The sequence below is a fragment of the Arachis ipaensis genome, chromosome B3, assembly GCF_059453495.1.
Source record: "Arachis ipaensis isolate K30076 ecotype BB chromosome B3, ASM5945349v1, whole genome shotgun sequence".
Lineage (NCBI taxonomy): Eukaryota > Viridiplantae > Streptophyta > Magnoliopsida > Fabales > Fabaceae > Arachis > Arachis ipaensis.
Genome location: NC_142438.1, coordinates 6916079 through 6935502, shown reverse-complemented (window position 1 = coordinate 6935502; position 19424 = coordinate 6916079). Strand labels below are relative to the sequence as shown.

At 35.4% G+C, this 19424-nt stretch overlaps 4 protein-coding genes across 5 annotated transcripts; 3 read left to right on the top strand and 1 right to left on the bottom strand.

Annotated features, from left to right (window-relative positions):
* Nucleotides 1-777: 777 nt before the first annotated feature.
* Nucleotides 778-1853, bottom strand: LOC107628915 (lipoamide acyltransferase component of branched-chain alpha-keto acid dehydrogenase complex, mitochondrial-like). Of its 2 annotated transcripts, none has more exons than XM_088509571.1 (3): nucleotides 1436-1853; nucleotides 1207-1295; nucleotides 778-1107 (listed from the first exon to the last, which is right to left on the bottom strand). In XM_088509571.1, the coding sequence occupies exons 1-3, from the start codon at nucleotides 1713-1715 to the stop codon at nucleotides 970-972; spliced, it is 507 nt and encodes a 168-aa protein (XP_088365697.1). In that variant the 5' UTR covers nucleotides 1716-1853; the 3' UTR covers nucleotides 778-969. The 2 variants fall into 2 exon arrangements, with proteins under 2 accessions (XP_088365697.1, XP_016187035.1); XM_016331549.3 differs by having other exon boundaries at nucleotides 1496-1853.
* Nucleotides 1854-3100: 1247 nt separating this feature from the next.
* LOC107628914 (HVA22-like protein k) lies at nucleotides 3101-5912 on the top strand. The gene is made up of 8 exons (XM_016331546.3): nucleotides 3101-3311; nucleotides 3402-3463; nucleotides 3539-3636; nucleotides 3956-4007; nucleotides 4311-4374; nucleotides 4589-4684; nucleotides 4790-4862; nucleotides 5287-5912. The coding sequence occupies exons 1-8, from the start codon at nucleotides 3294-3296 to the stop codon at nucleotides 5391-5393; spliced, it is 570 nt and encodes a 189-aa protein (XP_016187032.1). The 5' UTR covers nucleotides 3101-3293; the 3' UTR covers nucleotides 5394-5912.
* A 3355-nt stretch (nucleotides 5913-9267) lies between these two features.
* LOC107628916 (arabinosyltransferase RRA3) lies at nucleotides 9268-11989 on the top strand. Its single transcript, XM_016331550.3, has 2 exons — nucleotides 9268-9763; nucleotides 10642-11989. The coding sequence occupies exons 1-2, from the start codon at nucleotides 9566-9568 to the stop codon at nucleotides 11755-11757; spliced, it is 1314 nt and encodes a 437-aa protein (XP_016187036.1). The 5' UTR covers nucleotides 9268-9565; the 3' UTR covers nucleotides 11758-11989.
* Nucleotides 11990-15306: 3317 nt separating this feature from the next.
* LOC107632294 (uncharacterized) lies at nucleotides 15307-18621 on the top strand. The gene is made up of 3 exons (XM_016335991.1): nucleotides 15307-15474; nucleotides 15595-17033; nucleotides 17139-18621. The coding sequence occupies exons 1-3, from the start codon at nucleotides 15307-15309 to the stop codon at nucleotides 18619-18621; spliced, it is 3090 nt and encodes a 1029-aa protein (XP_016191477.1).
* Nucleotides 18622-19424: the final 803 nt, after the last annotated feature.

The following is a 19424-nucleotide window of genomic DNA, read 5'->3' as shown; positions in this document are numbered from 1 at the left end:
CTAATTATATCTCAAATATCTCTTATTGGCATGTTTTTTTGCTAACTTTTTTTGGTGACAATAGTATTTGCTGGATCAACACAGTTTGTTATGTCGTTACAATAAGAAATTTTTTGTCTCATAGTCAAGTAGCCGTTGAAATCGCAACTAGTTACCAAGATTTGAACGCTAAGGTTTATATTAATATTGTTGATATTTTTTCACCACAAAAGAACAAGGCTAGAGCATTCTTTTGTAATAAAAATAGAGTTTAGCAACAAAATTGCTCCACCCTTATTCTTTTGGAGTGGAAAAACATCAATAACATTAGTATAAAACCTTAGCACTCAAACTTTGTAACAAGTTGCAATTCTAATAGTTACTTAACTATGAGACAAAAAATTCCTTATTGTAACAACATAATAAACTATGTTAATCCAATAAATACTGTTGCCGGCAAGGAAAGTTAGCCAAAAAAAAAAACATGACAATAAGAGAGATTTGAGATATAGTTAGTTAGGAAGAGATATTAAACACCATAATCAATGAGACTAAGAGTTGAACCTATCATTAGAACAAGCCAAAAAACAAAGCCAGAAACCAACTAAAGAGTTTTTCAGCATCCGAGGCAAAAGTAAAGTTGTTGAATTGGATTTGGGAGATTGATAGTTCTTTGAATTGAGAAGAATATGCTGAAAAATTTGTATTTCTTCCACTTATGGATTGGAGTCAAATTATTCCTACTAAGCCTAACCATTGAAGAACCGTCGATGATGATAATGAAAAAAATTTATAAGATTTTGATGAATGAACAAGATTTTGATGAGAGAAATTCTTTTCTTGTGCTATGCACTTCTAACAAATTCTTATGAGGTTAGAAAGATTTATATACACATACAAAGAAATTAGAAATTTAAAATTCAAACGGAAATCCAATGTTTGGATACAAGTACTTATGTTATGCAAGCCATCTTCCACTTTCATCTCGAATTAGACCTCCACTACCCGGGTTCCCTTGGGAGGCACCATCAGTATTAACTTTAACCCATCCATTTGGGGGAGGTTTCCATCGAATGAAGACTTCTTTTCTCCTGCTAGCTTTTCTAAAATTCCAGTCCCTCTTGCAAGCTTTAGGCACAGTTTCAGCAAATTCAGTTAACACTTGATGGGAATTATGTGGTCTTTTGAACGGAGGATAAAAAATTTCACCTAAGGTTGAAAACTAACCTGCAAGATTGAAAGAGACTGGACATTCTTTATGTTTGGTACAACTAGACCATTTGGAGTAGCCATGGCAACTCCAATGTTGTGTGAACCTATAGCAAGTAAACCCATCTTGTCAGATCCAAATTGACGGCTAATGCCTCAAATAAACTATTGAATTAACAGACCCCACATATCAACCAACTATAACCAGAAAAAACATTGAATCTACCAAAATTCAAACACATTCAACCTTCAAAGAAGGCTAGCAAGACATATCGAGAGTTCAGCCTGTAATGTTTAAGAGACAGACCTTTGAATATGACCTCCATTAAATCCTCTTTGAAGCAACTATTCAAAGAGGGGTACTTGGTGAGGGCCATTGACAATGATTTGACTAATATTGGCAGAAAAGTGTGCTTGACATCTGGATAAGGATTGTTTTTCTGAAACGCTGTTTTAAGCTCCACTAGAGCATTGCATTTTATCTCATCTACATAATGGAAATGTGGGACCTTGGCAGCCAGAGACATTGATTTTACATTGCTCTTTGGTATCCCCTAAAAGAGAATAGAGAAGAAAATAATTAACTTCCAAGCTATTCAACATTCAAGGTCGTCACGGTTTTCTTTCCAGGTTGACATGTATCATTGTCTCGTAAGAAAGAGACAGAAGAAAAGGGATTCAGATTCATATGGATGCTTTTACCTTAGGGGAAGTATCCTATTTATACCAGGTGTCACACTCTTTAGACCTATTAGTTGTAACTGATGTCACACTCTTTACACCTATTAGTTGTAACTGATGGTGATTTGTACCAGGTGTCACACTCTTTACACTTAAACGGTTCCAGATGGTTGAAACTGCAGGAGTAAAACGTGCTCCATAGTTTCCTGGCACTCTTTACAGTTTACACCTATGACAGTTTAATAGTATTTAAGTATTTTTGAAAAAAAGTAGGCTCCAAGGGCGGTGCTTGCATCTTCCTGTTCAAAACAGAAATCACGTAGGAGGTGCTGGTTTTTAATTTTGCGAGCCTTATGTGGCCCAGTTGGAATGTCCATTTCTCAAAGGTTACATGATTTAAGAAGACCTTTTAGGTCGAAAAAAAAAGACCTTTTAGTTGACCAAGAACTGAAAAAGAAAGCTTTTTATTATCAAGTCCAAAAACAAAAAAGGTCTTTTATTATGGATTTAGCAAATTTTCAAGTGAAAACATTTTTCATTTCCAGGAACGGTCCATTTTTCTTTTCAGCTACAGTCATATACTAGAAATATATGTTTACTATTTTATAATTTATATTTTATTACTAGAAAAAATTGATTATTCTATTATGATAAAAGTGATTATTTGAGTGGTTAATTATTTAGTTAGAAAAGATGTGAATTAACAAGTATAAATATATAAATACATAATAATTAATTTAGTAACTATTTTTTATGTGTATTTAATATTTTTTATTTTTTATTTATACCATGTATATCTATATTTAATCACTACTCAGTTTAGAATATATTTTTTTATAACGACTAATTTTAATAGTTAGTTTTTAGTTTAATTATTTTGTTAGTGTTCATAATTTTATTAAATTTTTAATTTTTTTTATAGATTTTTTTTAATTGAATCCTTATATTACTTTTAGTTTTGTAATTAGGTTATTCTTAGTATAAAAAATATTAGAATTAATTAAATATTTTTTTACAAATTAAAAGTATTTACAATAAAAAATCTAACATATCCTTTAATCACATATTTTTTTTAAAAAAAATCTATTAATTTTAATATTTTTTATATAAAAATAATTTAATTATAAAATTAAAAATAATATAAAAACTTAATATATATACAAAATTAATTAAAAATTTGGTAAAAGTATGCGACTGAAGGAATAATTAAACCTTAGTTTTCTAATGTAGCATTGATTATACATTTAACTAAATTGCAGGGTACGTAACAAGCAAAATCAAAGTAAGGTTCCTCTTTGATCGATTTCTCAACAATTCAATTCCCCAACAACGCCATTGAGCACGAGCTTCGCGCTTTCTTCTTTTGCAATTGAAATCCCTAAACCTCAGAAATCAAATCCCCCTTCTCTGCAAATTTATGCTTAATGGCTCTTCACACCCAGGTTCTCGCCCTCTTCTTCATACATCACAAAAAGTTTCAATTTTTATTTTCATTTTCTTTTGGGTTATGACTGTGTATGTTGGTTTTGCAGGTTGTTGGGTTGGCACAGCTTCTTTGCCCTCTTAATTCCAACATTGTTCTCAAAACAGCATGGTATCCTATTTATGCTTTTATCCATCAAATTTTTCATTCTTTCACTGATGATTGGTTTCCTTGATTGTTATGAAGCTGTTCTATAGGGATTGTGATACCCGTTTACTCTACCTTTAAGGCTATTGAGAGTAAAGACCAAAATGACCAGCACAAGTGGTTATTGTATTGGGCAGGTTCCTAATTTTCCTTCCTTCTTAATGTGTACAAAATTGCTTAATTGCTGTTATTGTTGTGTTAAGTGTTTCATTCATTGATCCCTGTCATATACTTGTCCTGTAATTGTTAGTGCTTATAATACTTACTTGTGTTTGTATCATTCAAGTTTTGATTGACCATTTTGGAAGAATTCCCAAGTGAGTGGGAATTACTTTTGATAATCATCTGTGCAATTCATTTTATTTATTTATATTTTTTTAAGAGTTCATTGATTCGATGGTTTTATCTGGAATATGGGTATGTTTATTAATGCTGATCTCTCTTATGGTTTTCCAGCTTATGGATCTTTTAGTGTAGCAGAAATGTTTGCAGAAAAGTTACTTTCCTGGTACGGTCAAGTCGTCAGTATCTCCATAAGTTTATTTCATTTGCTTCTATTAACTGTAATGGTTCATCTTTTTTTCTTCCTGCAAACTTGCCTATTTATTTATTCATGTCTTCATTGTTAAAGTAGCTAGTCCTATGTTTTCTTGTTATTTGCTTCCAATTTTTTCTTCTTGTGATCTTCCACAATTTATGCTCTCCTGATGCCTGGAACCAATTACATTCAGATTTTCTATCTTGATTTGATTGTGTTTTAACATTTTACTTGGAGTATTGTGGGATCTAAGCGTTTATCATATCAATTCAGGTTTCCACTCTATTACCACATGAAGTTTGCATTTCTTGTTTGGCTACAGCTTCCCACTATTAATGTAAGCTTAATCAAACTGCTGTACATTACTGCTTTTGTGTTTTTTCAGTTGCTTCGTTAGTCAGTTAGTTAATAATATCTTTTTTAGCTCTTGAGCAGGATATATTGTATTATGCTATTTTACTTCTCTTTTACTTGTGCTTGTCTCCGTGATAACATTTCCGGTATATCGGGTGGTAGTAAATAAACAAAACCACATGGTGCTTGTTGAACAGGGTGCAAAACAACTCTACACGGATCATTTGCGTCCATTCCTGTTAAGGCATCAAGCTAGACTTGATCATGTTGTCGACGTTGTGTATGGTGAAATGGTAAAATTCTATCTGTTGATTTTGTTATGATTCATTGTTGGAAATGCATTGTTTATTTTATTTTCTTTTGAAAACAAAAATATGTTTTCTCCTTCCTTTCCGCAGAGTAAATTTGTCATTGCACACCAGGTGGAATTCCAACTTGCAAGATCTCTACTAATGAACATTTTAGTGACAGGTATGCATGTGAACTCTGTAGCTCTATTTTCACTATTTAATCTCCTATTTCAATGCAATATAGCCAATCTGTTGTTTCTAAAGAAAATGTATAAACGAAATGGCTAAATGAAAGTTCGCATTTAGGAGCTATTTTAATTGATTTAGCTTTTCTATTTGCTGTTCTGTGTTTGTTCAAATTCAGTAGATTTGTTGTGAACTTGTGATTGGAATATGGCAGTGTAGATTTAAGTACATGGTTTAACTAAGAGTTTCGAAATTCATTGCATAGTAGGATTTATTTACTCCTCCTTCAATATGTGGTCTTGTGGTTTTGGTCATCAGAAGGGATTAAATTTTCTTTTCATATAAAAGATTTGTTTAATTTGTTGTTAGTTTTTCGCTTAAGAGATCTCTTTGCTCATGTTATCTGCATTCTGTGTCAGCAAATCAAATGGTTAGGAGTATCATTCTACCGGCTAGAAGGGAACCAAATCATATCGAAGGACCGAAGGGGCCACCGGTTCAGGATTCTGAATCAGACGAAGAGTGATCTGTTTGTTTCTCGTCGTTAGAAAAGCATCGATTGGATAGTTTTATAATGCACGAATTTTGTGATATGCATGTGGTTTTGTCTTAGTTCTGAGCTTCAAATTTTCTGTTCTCTTTCATTTTTCCCTTGTTTCAATCATTGTACATAGGAAATTTGCATATTGTATCCAATAAGAAGAACGTTCTTGGCAACTAGTTGAACTTGGGAGTGACATATATAAAACAAAAGTAATATAGTACCTCACCTAATGTCCTGCAGCACACTTGGGGGTTTTGTCTACACCATCTCTCTACCGGCCGTCAGTGCACCCAACCTGGCCAACCAATCTACCGCCTGATTTGCTTGCCGGTCAATGAGCTCGAAGCAGATAGACCAACTTTGACGAAATAGTAAGGTGGGATAAATCTGTAAATATTTTAGGCAGCTCCATTGGATGGAACTTTTATACAGAGCTCCATCAAATTTGCTATACATTAATTTGCTACTCGGATTTTTAATATCCATCATATAATTTCCCACTATTTGATCTTGATAGTTCAGGTTCTTCTGTTTATTTGGGTCATGTTAGGAGGAGTTTGCAACATTCCTAATATATAAAAGCTAGAATGATATCAATCACAGGAAGAAGAAAAAGGTCAAAATGAGAATGGATATTTGAGAAATAGTGAAAAAGGTATAATCCAAAAACCAATGGATGTGAAGAATTATGCATAGTTGTTATATATTCTAATAATCTTAATTCTTAGAGAAAATGATAAATGAATTTTCGACCTTTTGATCCGCAGACATTTAAGTCATTGATCTTTTTAAAACTTAGACATATTAATCCTTTATGTTTATTTAGATCTGTTAGATCTAACGAAGAAATCAAACGTGACTTCTTTTGTACTGATCTAGTTGATACGAATGCACATATCAGTGAGTTTTTAAAATAGAATAAATTAGATTCAAGAATTAATGTGTCCAAATTTTAAAGATGTCAGAAACTTAAATATATTTTTAAATTCTTAAGAACTTAAATATCTGTAAATTAAAAAGTCAGAGATCGACTTGTTCTTTTCTTTAATTCTTAATCACTTCCTAATCGTCCTCTGCAGACGAATGAAGCTTGGAAAATTTTTCATTTAAAGTATTATACTATAATAGCACCCTGCTTTTCAATTAACTCGCATGTGCTCAAACGACCACTATATGTCTTGACAGCTCATCGGTTATATAATATTGTTATTAATGTTAATAAGGTTTGAGCATCTCATCCATTTCGAATTTTCTATAAGGAACAAGGAAACAGATATATGCCGATATGCACACTATGAATTTTCTATAAGTATCATTTTTGTCTCTAACGTTTGGGATAAGTCTCAAAGTTGTCCCTAACATTTTAATTATTCTATTTAAGTCCCTAACGTTTCAAAACTGACTCAATGTTATCCTGCCATTAGGGATCCGTTAACAGAATTGACGGCAGGACAAAATTGAGACGATTTTGAAACGTTAGGGACTTAAATATGACGGAAACGTTGGGGACAAAAATGATACATAGAAATAAATTTTAATTTTATCATTCAATAATATCAATTTTTTACTATACATAGTATTCAATTATTTTTTAATCACATCTAAGTAAATTACACTTAATCATATTACTTTCATTTTAAATAAATTAATTTTTTTTATAATTTTACTCTTAAAAATTTTTAGTTATCATGAAATATTTGTAGAATGACTAGTATATAAACTTGTAGAAAAGAAAAAAAAAAAATATATATATATATATATACAATAAAATATAAATTATACCTTTTGTCTCTAATGTATCAAAATTCTTTAAATTATAAAAAAATAAATTTATTTAAAATAAAAGTAATGTGATTAAGTGTAATTTATTTAGATGTAATTAAAAAATAATTGAATACTATGTACAATAAAAAATTAATATTATTGAAAGATAAAATTAAATTAAAATTTATTTTTATGTATCGTTTTTGTCCCTAACGTTTTCGTCCTATTTAAGTCCCTAACGTTTTAAAATCGTATCAATTTTGTCCTGCCGTCAATTTTGTTAACGGGTCGCACAACATTGAGTCAAGTTTAAAACGTTAAGGACTTAAATAGGACGATTGAAACGTTAGGTTGGAGACAAAAACAATACTTTACTCTATTCTAAAATAATTCCACACTCCTTATTGTTATTAAAGGGTGTATAGAAACGTTTATAGCCAGGTAAACTGTATCCGAGTTGGTGGATATATTTAAATGAGGGAAAATTATATTTATTTTATTTTTTCATTAAAAGCATTCTCCTCCGCAAAAGAAAGTCTAAATCAGCATTTTTGTTAAAATTTGGTTAATATTTAATAAAATTTTTTTTATATTATTAAATATAATTTTATACTATTAAAAATATTAATAATGGTGAATTAATAATTATAAATTATAAAATTTTTTAAACTCTTAGTACTCCTCTTGTAGCAAAGTCTACGAAAATATTACTTACTTTATTTTTAATTTAATTTGCCACATTGATACGGTAAAAATTCTAAGAGCAACTCCAGCTAAAATATGAAATCCTATTTCTAAAAAGCATAGGCTAGCCATTAAAAAAAAAAGAAGTCCCAGCTTGCTTTTTAAGAGGAGAGAGCCTATGTGAACATGAATTTTTATTGTCTAATAATAACTTATCACGTAACAAGTTATTATAAAAATAAATAATTATATAAATTCATAATTAATAAATAATTATATTAAATAATTAAATTATAATTTATTATATTAAATAATTATATATCTATTTAATTAATAATTTATTTTAATTATTTCAGTTAGGAAAAAAATTTTTTGTATTGTATTATCAATTTTTTTAAAAAATACCAAATTTTAAAATATGCAGCAATATTAACAGTTAAAAAAAGACTTAATTAAATATATATGGCAATTTCAGAATATTTATCGTTAATTATAGAGTTCTATTATACTTTTTTTTATATTGCGTATTTTACTAATTAGTTTAATTTCAAATTATATGTTGTACACTATGGTTATATATGAAGTTATTAATTTTTTTAATATTAATATTTTTAATAGTAAATTATTTTTTAATTTATAAATTTTAATAATATTATTACAAAAAATAATAACTATATTAATTTTAATTATTTTAATTAATTAATTAATTAAGTGAAATTATAATAAAAATTAAAGTTAATTTTTTTTAATAAAAAAAATATTTAAAATTTTTATTTATTATTTATAATGTAAAAATTAATATTAAATTATTTTTTATGATAAATAGGCCACAAATAAAGACTAAAATGAGTTTCATACTAAAAACGGTGTAAATTTATCATCTAGTTGCTAGTATTATATAAAGTCTTCTATCATTAACTCATTCCTAGATCCTAGTGGTTTGACTTTTATTTGTTACGCACTTATCCGTATTGATCTGAGTAAATGTTTAAATTTATTTTTCAAATTGTGTGTGCGAGTCAAGTTCTCTAAATTTTCATTCAATAAAGAATTGGAACACCGATATTCAATTTTCATTAAGAATACATTTAGATGAAAAAAATTATTGTTACTTTTTAAGTAGAAGAAATGTATATTAAATTCATTCTTAAAATATCTTCTTTATACCCCTAAACTGAAATAAAAAATTTCAGTAACTCAAGAATTCTTTTAATACATATTTAGACATTATAATACTATTTCTTAAGAAAAAAATATAATAAATAAATTATTGAATTATGAGAATTACAGCACATAAAGTTCTTGATTTTGACCTAATTATTGCAATCTACCCATAATAATAATAATAATAATAATAATAATAATAATAATAATAATAATAATAATAATAATAATAATAATCTCTTTTACTACATAGAAGATCTAGAACTAGCTGAGGCCTGAGCTGATTTGAGTGTAACAACAATCTAAGAAGCTTGTATTGTATTGTATTGTATCCCAAATCAACGTCACTTTTTCTTTACTGAATCAAAAGCTGAAACCAAATGGTATACTCACAATCACAATAACCTTCATTCCTAAATTCTTGACCCTTTAACGCTCTCCAAACCCCAAAAACAGGGGAAATAAAAAACCAGAAACCCACCATCTCAAAAAGGTGGTTCTTTTTCGTTTGAGGTGGGTACCCAAAGAAGAAAACACACACCATGATTGGACGCAGAGAAGGAGCATTGATGAGGAACAACGGTTCCCATTCTCTTTGGAAATCGAAGGTTGTAACCGCCGTAGCAATTGGGGTCCTCATTGGTTGCGTCTTCGCGTTCTTGTTCCCAAATGGTTTCTTCTACTCTGTTCCCACTTCAACCCCAAATCGCCACCTTTCTCTTGCCGGATCCAAAACCCAGGTTCCAAATTCAGAAAAGATTACAACTTTGCCTTTTGTTTTGAATTATCTTATGCTCTGAATCTTAGTCTCTTGCAATGGGTTTTTCGTTGACTTTTTAGTTCCTCTGTTCTGACTTAACTGTTACCTCTATTGTCATTGTGGGATTATGCTTGACCTTGTAGCACTGCAGATCATTTGTTGAGTCATTTGATTACGTAATATGGATCATGCAAGTACTTAGCATATATGTAATAGTCTTGGTTAGTCACCTATTTTAAATAGGGATGTTAGTAGTGTTTGTTTTCAATATGTGGGTAAAAAATATGTACTTTGTGCCTGGATTGGTTTGATATTGTAGAAAATTTGGCCAGATTCGGTTTATTTCTCTGCATTGAGATAATGCAGTTTCCTGGGTTTCATCTCAAACTGGAATTCAGTTTTTCAGCTAGTTAGAGTGGATGAATCTAGCTGATATTTTCAAGTTTATCAAATGTGCTTAAAAAGGGGGTTATTTAATGGTTTCCTATGAAAGTAAGGGTACTTCATCTTTTGCCCTGATTTGCATGTACAGTGTGTTTTGTTTGGTAGGGGTCTCAGGACAGAAAACACAGACATTGAGCCAATAGAGACAGAGACAAGACAAAATGTTCTCTGTTCCTTTCTCCAGTTTTTTGTTGGATGGAAAATTAGGCAAATTTTGTCCTAGAATAAAGGCATTCCTTCTCTACTTTGTATTTGTCTTCTTATCTGAAGAAGTTTGTGTCTCCTAGTGTTTCTGTATTTGTCTTGAGGTAGTTACCAGATGGAGCCTTGGTTTATGTTTTGGACATGATTTCTAGATTTATAGACCATGTGCGTAGCAAGATTCATTCATTGTGTTGTATTTTTCTTTGGCAGGAAAATCCAGCTGAATGTGAATCCTCTGATCGGCTCAACATGTTGAAATCAGAGTTGGTGGCAGTATCAGATAAAAATGCTGAGCTGAAAAAACAGGTGAGGGAATTGACAGAGAGGCTGCGGTTTGCGGAGCAAGGGAAAGATCAGGCTCAAAAGCAGTTTCTTGCATTGGGTAAACAGCAAAAAGCTGGACCTTTTGGTACCGTCAAGGGATTAAGAACTAACCCTACTGTTGTTCCTGATGAATCCGTGAACCCAAGGTTGGCAAAGCTATTACAGAAAATCGCAGTTAAACAAGAGCTTATAGTTGCGCTTGCAAACAGAAATGTGAAGGAAATGCTGGAGGTCTGGTTCACCAACATCAAGAGAGTAAACATAACCAATTATCTGGTTGTTGCTTTAGATGAAGAGATTGAACAGTTCTGCCAATCAAATCAAGTCCCAGTGTATAAGAGAGATCCGGATGCAGCTGTTGATAACATTGGCAAGACAGGAGGGAACCATAAGGTCTCAGGGCTTAAATTCCGTATTCTAAGAGAATTTTTGCAGTTGGGGTATGGTGTTCTTCTATCAGATGTGGACATTGTATATTTGCAAAATCCCTTCGATCATCTATATCGGGATTCAGATGTGGAGTCCATGAGTGATGGCCATGATAACAGGACGGCTTACGGTTATAACGATGTCTTTGATGAACCTGCAATGGGTTGGGCTCGATATGCACATACCATGAGGATATGGGTGTACAACTCTGGTTTCTTCTATATCAGACCAACAATTCCCTCCATTGAACTTTTGGATCGTGTGGCAACTCGACTTTCCCAGGAGGATGCATGGGACCAGGCAGTTTTCAACGAGGAGCTCTTTTTCCCCTCGCATCCAGGCTATGAAGGGCTACATGCTGCAAGAAGAACTATGGATATGTATCTGTTCATGAACAGCAAGGTTCTTTTCAAGACAGTGAGGAATGATGCTAAGCTAAGCAAGTTGAAACCGGTAATTGTTCATGTGAATTACCACCCTGATAAGCTTCCGCGAATGAAAGCGGTTGTCGAATTCTATGTCAACGGGAAGCAGGATGCTCTCAAAGCTTTCCCTGAAGGCTCAAATTGGTAACCTTGCCTTTGTTCAGAACAGGTTTTTCAGTAGATTTTATTAGTATATAAAAGCATAACTTTAGGTCAAAAAGGATGTGACTTATAAGCACATTGAGTTATGTTGTTTGCCCCATTTCTTATATGGTTCCGTTCTCTTCTTCTCTTTGTTGTGCTTTCTTTAGAGGGGGCTTATATGAGATTTTCTTGTGTAACATTTGTTGTTTGCTAATGGAAAAGCTTTGTTGTTTTTATCTTAACCTCGTAATAAACATTGGAAAGTAAACATTAGAATAAACATAATATCACTTATATGTTCAGATTCATGAAGCAACATACATTAATTCAATCAAGATGCTCCATGCACCTTACTTTAGAGGATTAACCAAATCCCCAGAAGATTCAAACATTTTGTTAATGAAACTTAAATGTTGGAATGGGCCAAATCCAAATACTGTTTGGAAAGTTGTGCTATTGTTTCTTCCCCATACTTGTCTACCATTGCTTCCAGCAGAGAGTCATTTTCGTTTGTGATATCCACACACTTTTGAGAAAGCCAAACAAGTTCTTTCCTTAATTCTTTATTTTCATCTCTCAGACTTTCCACTTTGTTCTCTACCTCCTCATATTCTTTCTGCCAAGGGAATTGAAACACATACAAATTAAATAAATGGAAATTAAAACGTTGTATACTTGTATGTAAAATGACCAAGATTTTTTTGTACCTTTTTCTTCATCGTTATTTTCTTGTATGATATCCCATTTCCCGCCCTTTTTCTTGCTTTTATTTCTTCTTCTTCTTCTTTTCAAAGTAAATAACACCATAACAAGAAATATTAGTACATGATTAGTTAAGAGTTAAATTACAGTCATTAAATTTAAAGGCTTCTTTTAACAAAATTATAGATAGAAATGGATTAAGTCATTCTTATTTCTCCTGTACTGAGAGGATGTGAGGCCTAAATCGATTAGGCCTCACACACCACGTCTATGATAAATGGTAGCGAGTGAGCACAGTACACGTGAGAAAGGGCGAACGCAAACAAATATACATTAGTACCGGAATTTCAGGTCGGACAATGCCAGTAGATGCATTGATTCCTGTCTCCAAATTCTGATTCAGTTTAGTTGGATTTAGTGTTGCTGAAGAACTTCCATTCTGATTAGCAGCATCACTATTTTTCATTCTAGTAATAACCTTCTGTGCTTCTTCCCCTGCATAAATCTCATTATATCATAAAACATCAAATTTCATCTTTATTCCCTATAACTATAACAAATTACAAACTTCGTTTCACATACCATTTCCTAATACCACACCACATTGCTTCTTAGTTGAAGGAAAATCCTGCAACACAAAATATAAATCTTTCTAAGTATGCATCCTGAACCATTCATCTGAATATATTAGCATGCTTTAGCTTAATCTCTCAATAATCAATATAACAATATATTAATCTTTACCTTTCTTTTCATCATGGGTTTCCTGCTTGAAATCACAACTGCTTTCCCTTTTCTTGCTTTTCTTTCTTCTTCATCTTCCTGTCGAAGTAAATTTTATATGCACCTTAGCATCAACTATTAGATTAATTGAGTGTTAAATATACCAACACTAGATATAATGATAAGTTGATTGATAATTGAATAAACCAGACTATGCAGATTGTGATATTATATATAGGATTCAACAATTAAACATGGAACATAAATGAATTCAGTCTTAGTAATTATCTATCTATATATCTATGGATCTTATCATGCATGCATGCGATTTTAAACTAGTGATATTCATGTCAACATTAGATTTGTTCTCCTTTGTTATTCATCAGTACAAATCGAATTGGTTAAGTCCAGAGATTTCGCTGTTTGGTAACAAGCGAAAAGTTGTGTACTCTATCATTTTGTATTTGTATACTAAGTCGACACACACCAAATTGAATGAATATAAACCAACTTTTATGTATAGTACCGGATTTTCGAGTTGAGAATTGGTGCCAGATTCATTGATGATGTGTGTTTCCAAATTCTGGTTCATAAGTTGAGTTGGATCTGCTGAAGAACTTCCATTCTGATAATTTTGCATATCAGCAACAAGCCTCTTAGATAATATTTTTGTATATACATTGATATTGTTAGCATCATGGCCTTCATTTGGTGATTTCTTGTTTCCACTTGCACACTGACTAGATGGTCCTACTAGAGAAGAACAGATAATGTACCTCCTCCATGGTACTACTCCTTCCAAATTGGTTTCTGGGATTATTGAAGATCTTTTCCCATTTATTGGTTTCTGGGATTATTGGACACGATTAGTGATTTTCAAACGTGGAAGACCGCTTTCTCTTTCGGACAAATGGTTAGGAATTTACTTAATATAAAATACATAAACTTATTCATGATGGAAGTTTAGTTTTCATATAAAAGAACCAAAACATAAATCAGTAAGTTTGGATGTATGTTTGAATATCAAGTCTTTAACATTTGAAGTAAAAATAACATTATTCTAAAAACATCATAAAATCTGATCCGTTAGGATAAAACAACAACAAACTCGGAACTGAACACATAAGCCCTCCCCAAATCTCTCCTCAACTCCGAAAACAAAGCACACAACGGATAGAAATTCTACCCAGTCCAACAAATCCGCGTAACCACCCTCAACAGACTCCAATATATACGAAATACATACTCAAGTGAGAGGTACGCTATTGACTCTAGTCTTTCTCCTGAACTCTCTCATACTTACACTTACTTGAGCGTCGGAGTCCCTTTTCAGGTACCCAACGCCGCCCCTCCGGTAGAAGACGACGTTCCTCCCTCACTACTCCAAGGAAAGCCAGTCTGTGTGTTATCAGAACGTGCTATACCTCGGAGTCAACTCTCACGCAGGAACATTTGGCGCCCACCGTAGGGCCCGATTCATTTAACCCCATTTTTTCTTTGCCCTGTGCATTTTTTATCTCCTCTGTTTTGCAGGACACAAACAATGGCAGACGAATACAGCCACGCTCCCTCCGACGTCAACCCACCGGAGATGATGGCAATCAATGAGGCCCTCAGGGCCGAGAATCAAAGGATGGCCGAGCTCCTGCGCCAGATGGAGCACGGCCACGCGAAGGGCGAACGCAAAAATGCCGAACAAAAGGAGGACAACAACGAGCACTCCTCCGAGACCAAACAAACTACTCCCAAAACGACAAAAACCATAGTCAAAAGAACCAACCCCTTCACAAAACCAGTTATGAATTTCAAAATGCCCGAAAACCTCACACTGCCGACAACCCTAAAACCTTACTACGGAATAGGAGACCCAAATGTCCATGTAACCAAATTCTACACTATGATGTTCATGAATAAAGAATCCGACCCCCTCCTGTGCCGAACCTTCCCGACCTTCTTAGACGGAGCCGCACTCATCTGGTTTTCCAACCTACCCGAAGGCTCCATCTCAAGTTTTAACGAGTTGGCCGACCAGTTCGTCAACCACTTCGCTGCCTCAAAAATCTATGTCCATAACTCAGACTACCTGAGCACAATCAAACAGGGACCAAGCTAAAGTCTAAAGGACTACATGACCAGATTCGTAGAAGCAACTAATGAGATACCCAACCTGAACCCCGAAGTCCACCTCCACGCCCTTAAAAGTGGCCTCCGCCCTGGGAAATTCCAAGAGTCCATCGTCATAGCAAAGCCTAAAACCCTGGCCGAGTTCCGAGAAAAAGCAACAACCCAAATCGAGGTAGAAGAATTCCGAGCACTCAGGAGGGCATAAAAACCCACACAAAACAGAGAAGAAGACAGACGAAGCAGACATCCAACCAGCAGGTAAGACCAAAGGCCATTCAGACTGACACCCAAGTTCGACACATACACTCCCTTCAACACAAAAAGAGAGGACATAGTGAAAGATATCCTACATTCCAAGCTCATCAAACCACCAAGCAGAGCCGGCACCTACCAGGACCAGAGACACGTGGACAAATTCAAGTACTGTGCTTTTCATCAAAAGTACGGCCACACAACGGATGATTGTGTGATAGCGAAGGACGTGCTTGAAAAATTAGCACGCCAGGGACTGCTGGACAAATACATCGACACACGAGGTCAAAGGAAAAACACTGAAGGCCTCGGCAACCAACAAAAAACAATCGACAACCCCCGAGACAAGGGGCGAAAGGTAGAAAACGATAACAACCCACCCCGTCGAATAATAAATTGTATTTCTGGTGGTTTTGCAGGTGGAGGATGCACGAGCTCGGCGCGAAAGAGGTCATACCGAGCCATGATGACTATGACAGAATCAGTAATACCTCGGCCGAACAACTCGGACAAACCTGGAATATCATTCAACTCCGACGATTACAAGGCCGCTGACCGAAACCTAGACGACCCTGTGGTCATTTCTGCACAAGTTGGAGAGCCCTTGGTCAAAAAGATCCTCATGGACCCAGGGAGCAGTGCCGACGTATTGTTCTATTCAACGTTCCAGAAAATGAACTTATGTGACAAACTCCTACAACCGTCATCCGGAGAACTGGTAGGTTTCTCAGGTGAGCGAGTCTCTATCCGAGGTTATATTTGGTTAAAAACTACTTTTGGGGATTACCCCAACAGCAAAACTTTAGAAATACAATACCTGGTAGTAGATTGCAAAAGTCCCTATAACATTATCTTAGGCAGGCCATCGTTGAATGCGTTCAACGCTGTTATTTCCACTGTACATTTGTGTGTCAAGTTTATTTCACAGGACAACAAGGTGGTGACAATCCATGGAGACCAGAAGGAGGCCAGACAATGCTATAACGCCAGTCTAAAAAACGAACAACCAAAACACCTTGACCAGCAATATGTCCAAGCAGTATATAACTCAGACCAGCTACATGCCCTGGCAGACTTGGACCCAAGAACAAATAACCAGGAACGACCTATGCCCCTTGATGACCTCACCAAAGTACAATTGGCAAGCAACAAAGATAGATACACATACCTCGGAAACGCACTAAAGGAAGCAGAACGAACTCAACTGGTGGAACTCTTGAGACAAAACATCGACTTATTCGCCTGGACTCCAGCAGATATGCCCGGAATTGACCCGAACGTTATCTGCCACAAACTTGCAATAAACCCGTCAATCCGACCTATAGCCCAGAAGAAGAGACACTTAGGAACTGACAAGAGGACAGCCTCCTTGGAGGAAACCCAGAAATTATTATCCGCCGGGTTCATCAAGGAGCTCAAGTATTCAACGTGGTTGGCCAACGTCGTGATGGTAAAGAAAAATAATGGCAAATGGAGGATGTGTGTCGACTATACAGACCTCAACAAAGCCTGCCCGAAGGACGCATACCCACTACCGTGTATCGACAAACTTGTGGACAATTCCTCCGGCTTCCAATGCTTAAGCTTTATGGATGCCTACTCCGGTTACAACCAAATCCTAATGCACGAAGGAGATCAAGACAAAACCGCCTTCATCACCGACAACGGTAACTTCTGCTACAAAGTCATGTCATTCGGACTCAAAAACGCAGGCGCCACTTACCAACGCCTCATGGATAAGATCTTCTCAAAACAAATTGGACGAAACATAGAAGTCTATGTCGACGACATGGTAGCAAAATCAACACAAACGTCAAACCACGCCGACGACTTAACAGAGATCTTCCAACAACTTCGGAAATACAATATGAAACTCAACCCTGAGAAATGTGCCTTTGGGGTACAAAGTGGGAAATTTCTCGGCTTCATGCTCACGTGCCGAGGTATAGAAGCAAACCCAGAAAAATGCCAAGCCATTCTTAATATGCGAAGTCCGAGGACAATAAAGGAAGTGCAGCAATTGACCGGCCGACTTGCGGCACTCGCAAGGTTCCTACCATGTATAGCGCAACGATCGCATCACTTCTTCAAAAAGTTGAGAAAACAAGAACAATTCCACTGGTCCGAAGAATGTGAAATAGCCTTCACAGAACTCAAAACACTACTCACAACACCCCCAATCCTCCGAACGCTAGAAACAGGTAAACCGCTATATCTGTACTTATCGATCACTTACTACGCTATCAGCTCCGTTTTGGTAACAGAAATAGACAAACAACAGCATCCGGTATACTTCGTCAGCAAATCACTTCAGGGTGCCGAGTCCCGCTATCCAAAGCTAGAAAGATTAGCTTTAGCACTTGTTATAACAGCCAGACGACTACGGCACTACTTTCAAAGCCACACCATCATAGTCAGAACAGAACAACCCTTAAGACAAATACTGACGAGGCCCGAACTGGCGGGAAGGCTAATCAAGTGGTCCATCGAGCTTTCAGAATATGACATACAATACCAGTCCAGAGGCGCTATCAAATCACAAGCGTTAGCCGACTTCGTCGCCAAACTGACACAAGAAGACACATCTCCTCAGGAAGACCCATGGACGCTATACGTCGACGGGGCCTCAAACAGCAAAGGCTCCGGAGCAGGAATACTCCTCGAAAACAGCCAGGGAATACAACTCGAACAATCACTACAATTCACCTTCCAGGCAAGTAATAACCAAGCAGAATACGAAGCTTTAATAGCAGGACTATGCCTAGCACAGACCATGGGAATAACAAAAATAAACGTCAAGTGCGACTCACTCTTAGTAGTGCAACAAGTAACAGGTAATTTTCAGGTAAAAGATCCACTTCTTGAGAAATACAACGCAATGGTTAACAACCTCATCAGAAGATTCGACAGATTCGATATTCTTCATATACCAAGGGAACAAAACAACAGAGCAGATCTCCTCTCCAAGTTGGCAACAACAAGAAGTCAATACAACAGCCCCGTGTTGTCACAACTAACACTGGACGAACCCAGCGTCACCTTAACAACAATGGCTAGTGTTTCATAGGAAGACGACTGGAGAACACCATTCATAAACTACCTAAGAACAGGAATAATGCCCGACAACATTCAAAACGAAAAGAAATTCAAAAGACTGGCGAGCTTTTACACGATACTGGGGACTAGGGGTGGCAACACTACCCGAACCCGCGGGTATCCACCCCGCCCCTACCCGCCCGCCCCCGCACCGGGGCGGGTTTTAACGGGGCGGGTTCTTAGGCGGGGCGGGGCGGGGTCGGGTTTAGGTTGAACCCGCCCCTACCCGCCCCGGTATATATAATATATATGTAAATATATATATTTTTAATATATAATATATGTAACGTATATAAAATAATTAGTAAAATGATTAATAATATTATATCATATATAAATTTTTACTTTAATTTATATTATGTATGTAAATGGTGGTTATATAATTTTTAAAATTTAATTTTATTTATTGGATTTAATAATTATAAGGGCGGGTAGGGGCGGGTTAGGGTTTAACATTTTACAACTCGCGGGTAGGGCGGGGCGGGTTTGATGCGGGTTTTCTGTAGAGCGGGGCGGGGTCTGGTAGAGCAAAAACCCGCCCCTACCCGCCCCGTTGCCACCCCTACTGGGGACCGAGCTATACAAGAGAGGATTCACAAGGCCACTCCTCCGATGCATAAACACGGCCGAAGCAAAACTGGCCATGGACGAGGTCCACGAAGGGGTATGTGGCACTCACATTGGCGGCAGAAGCTTAGCCGCGAAAATCCTCCGAGCCGGTTACTATTGGCCGACGTTAAAACAAGATTGTATCCACAAAGTCACCCACTGTGA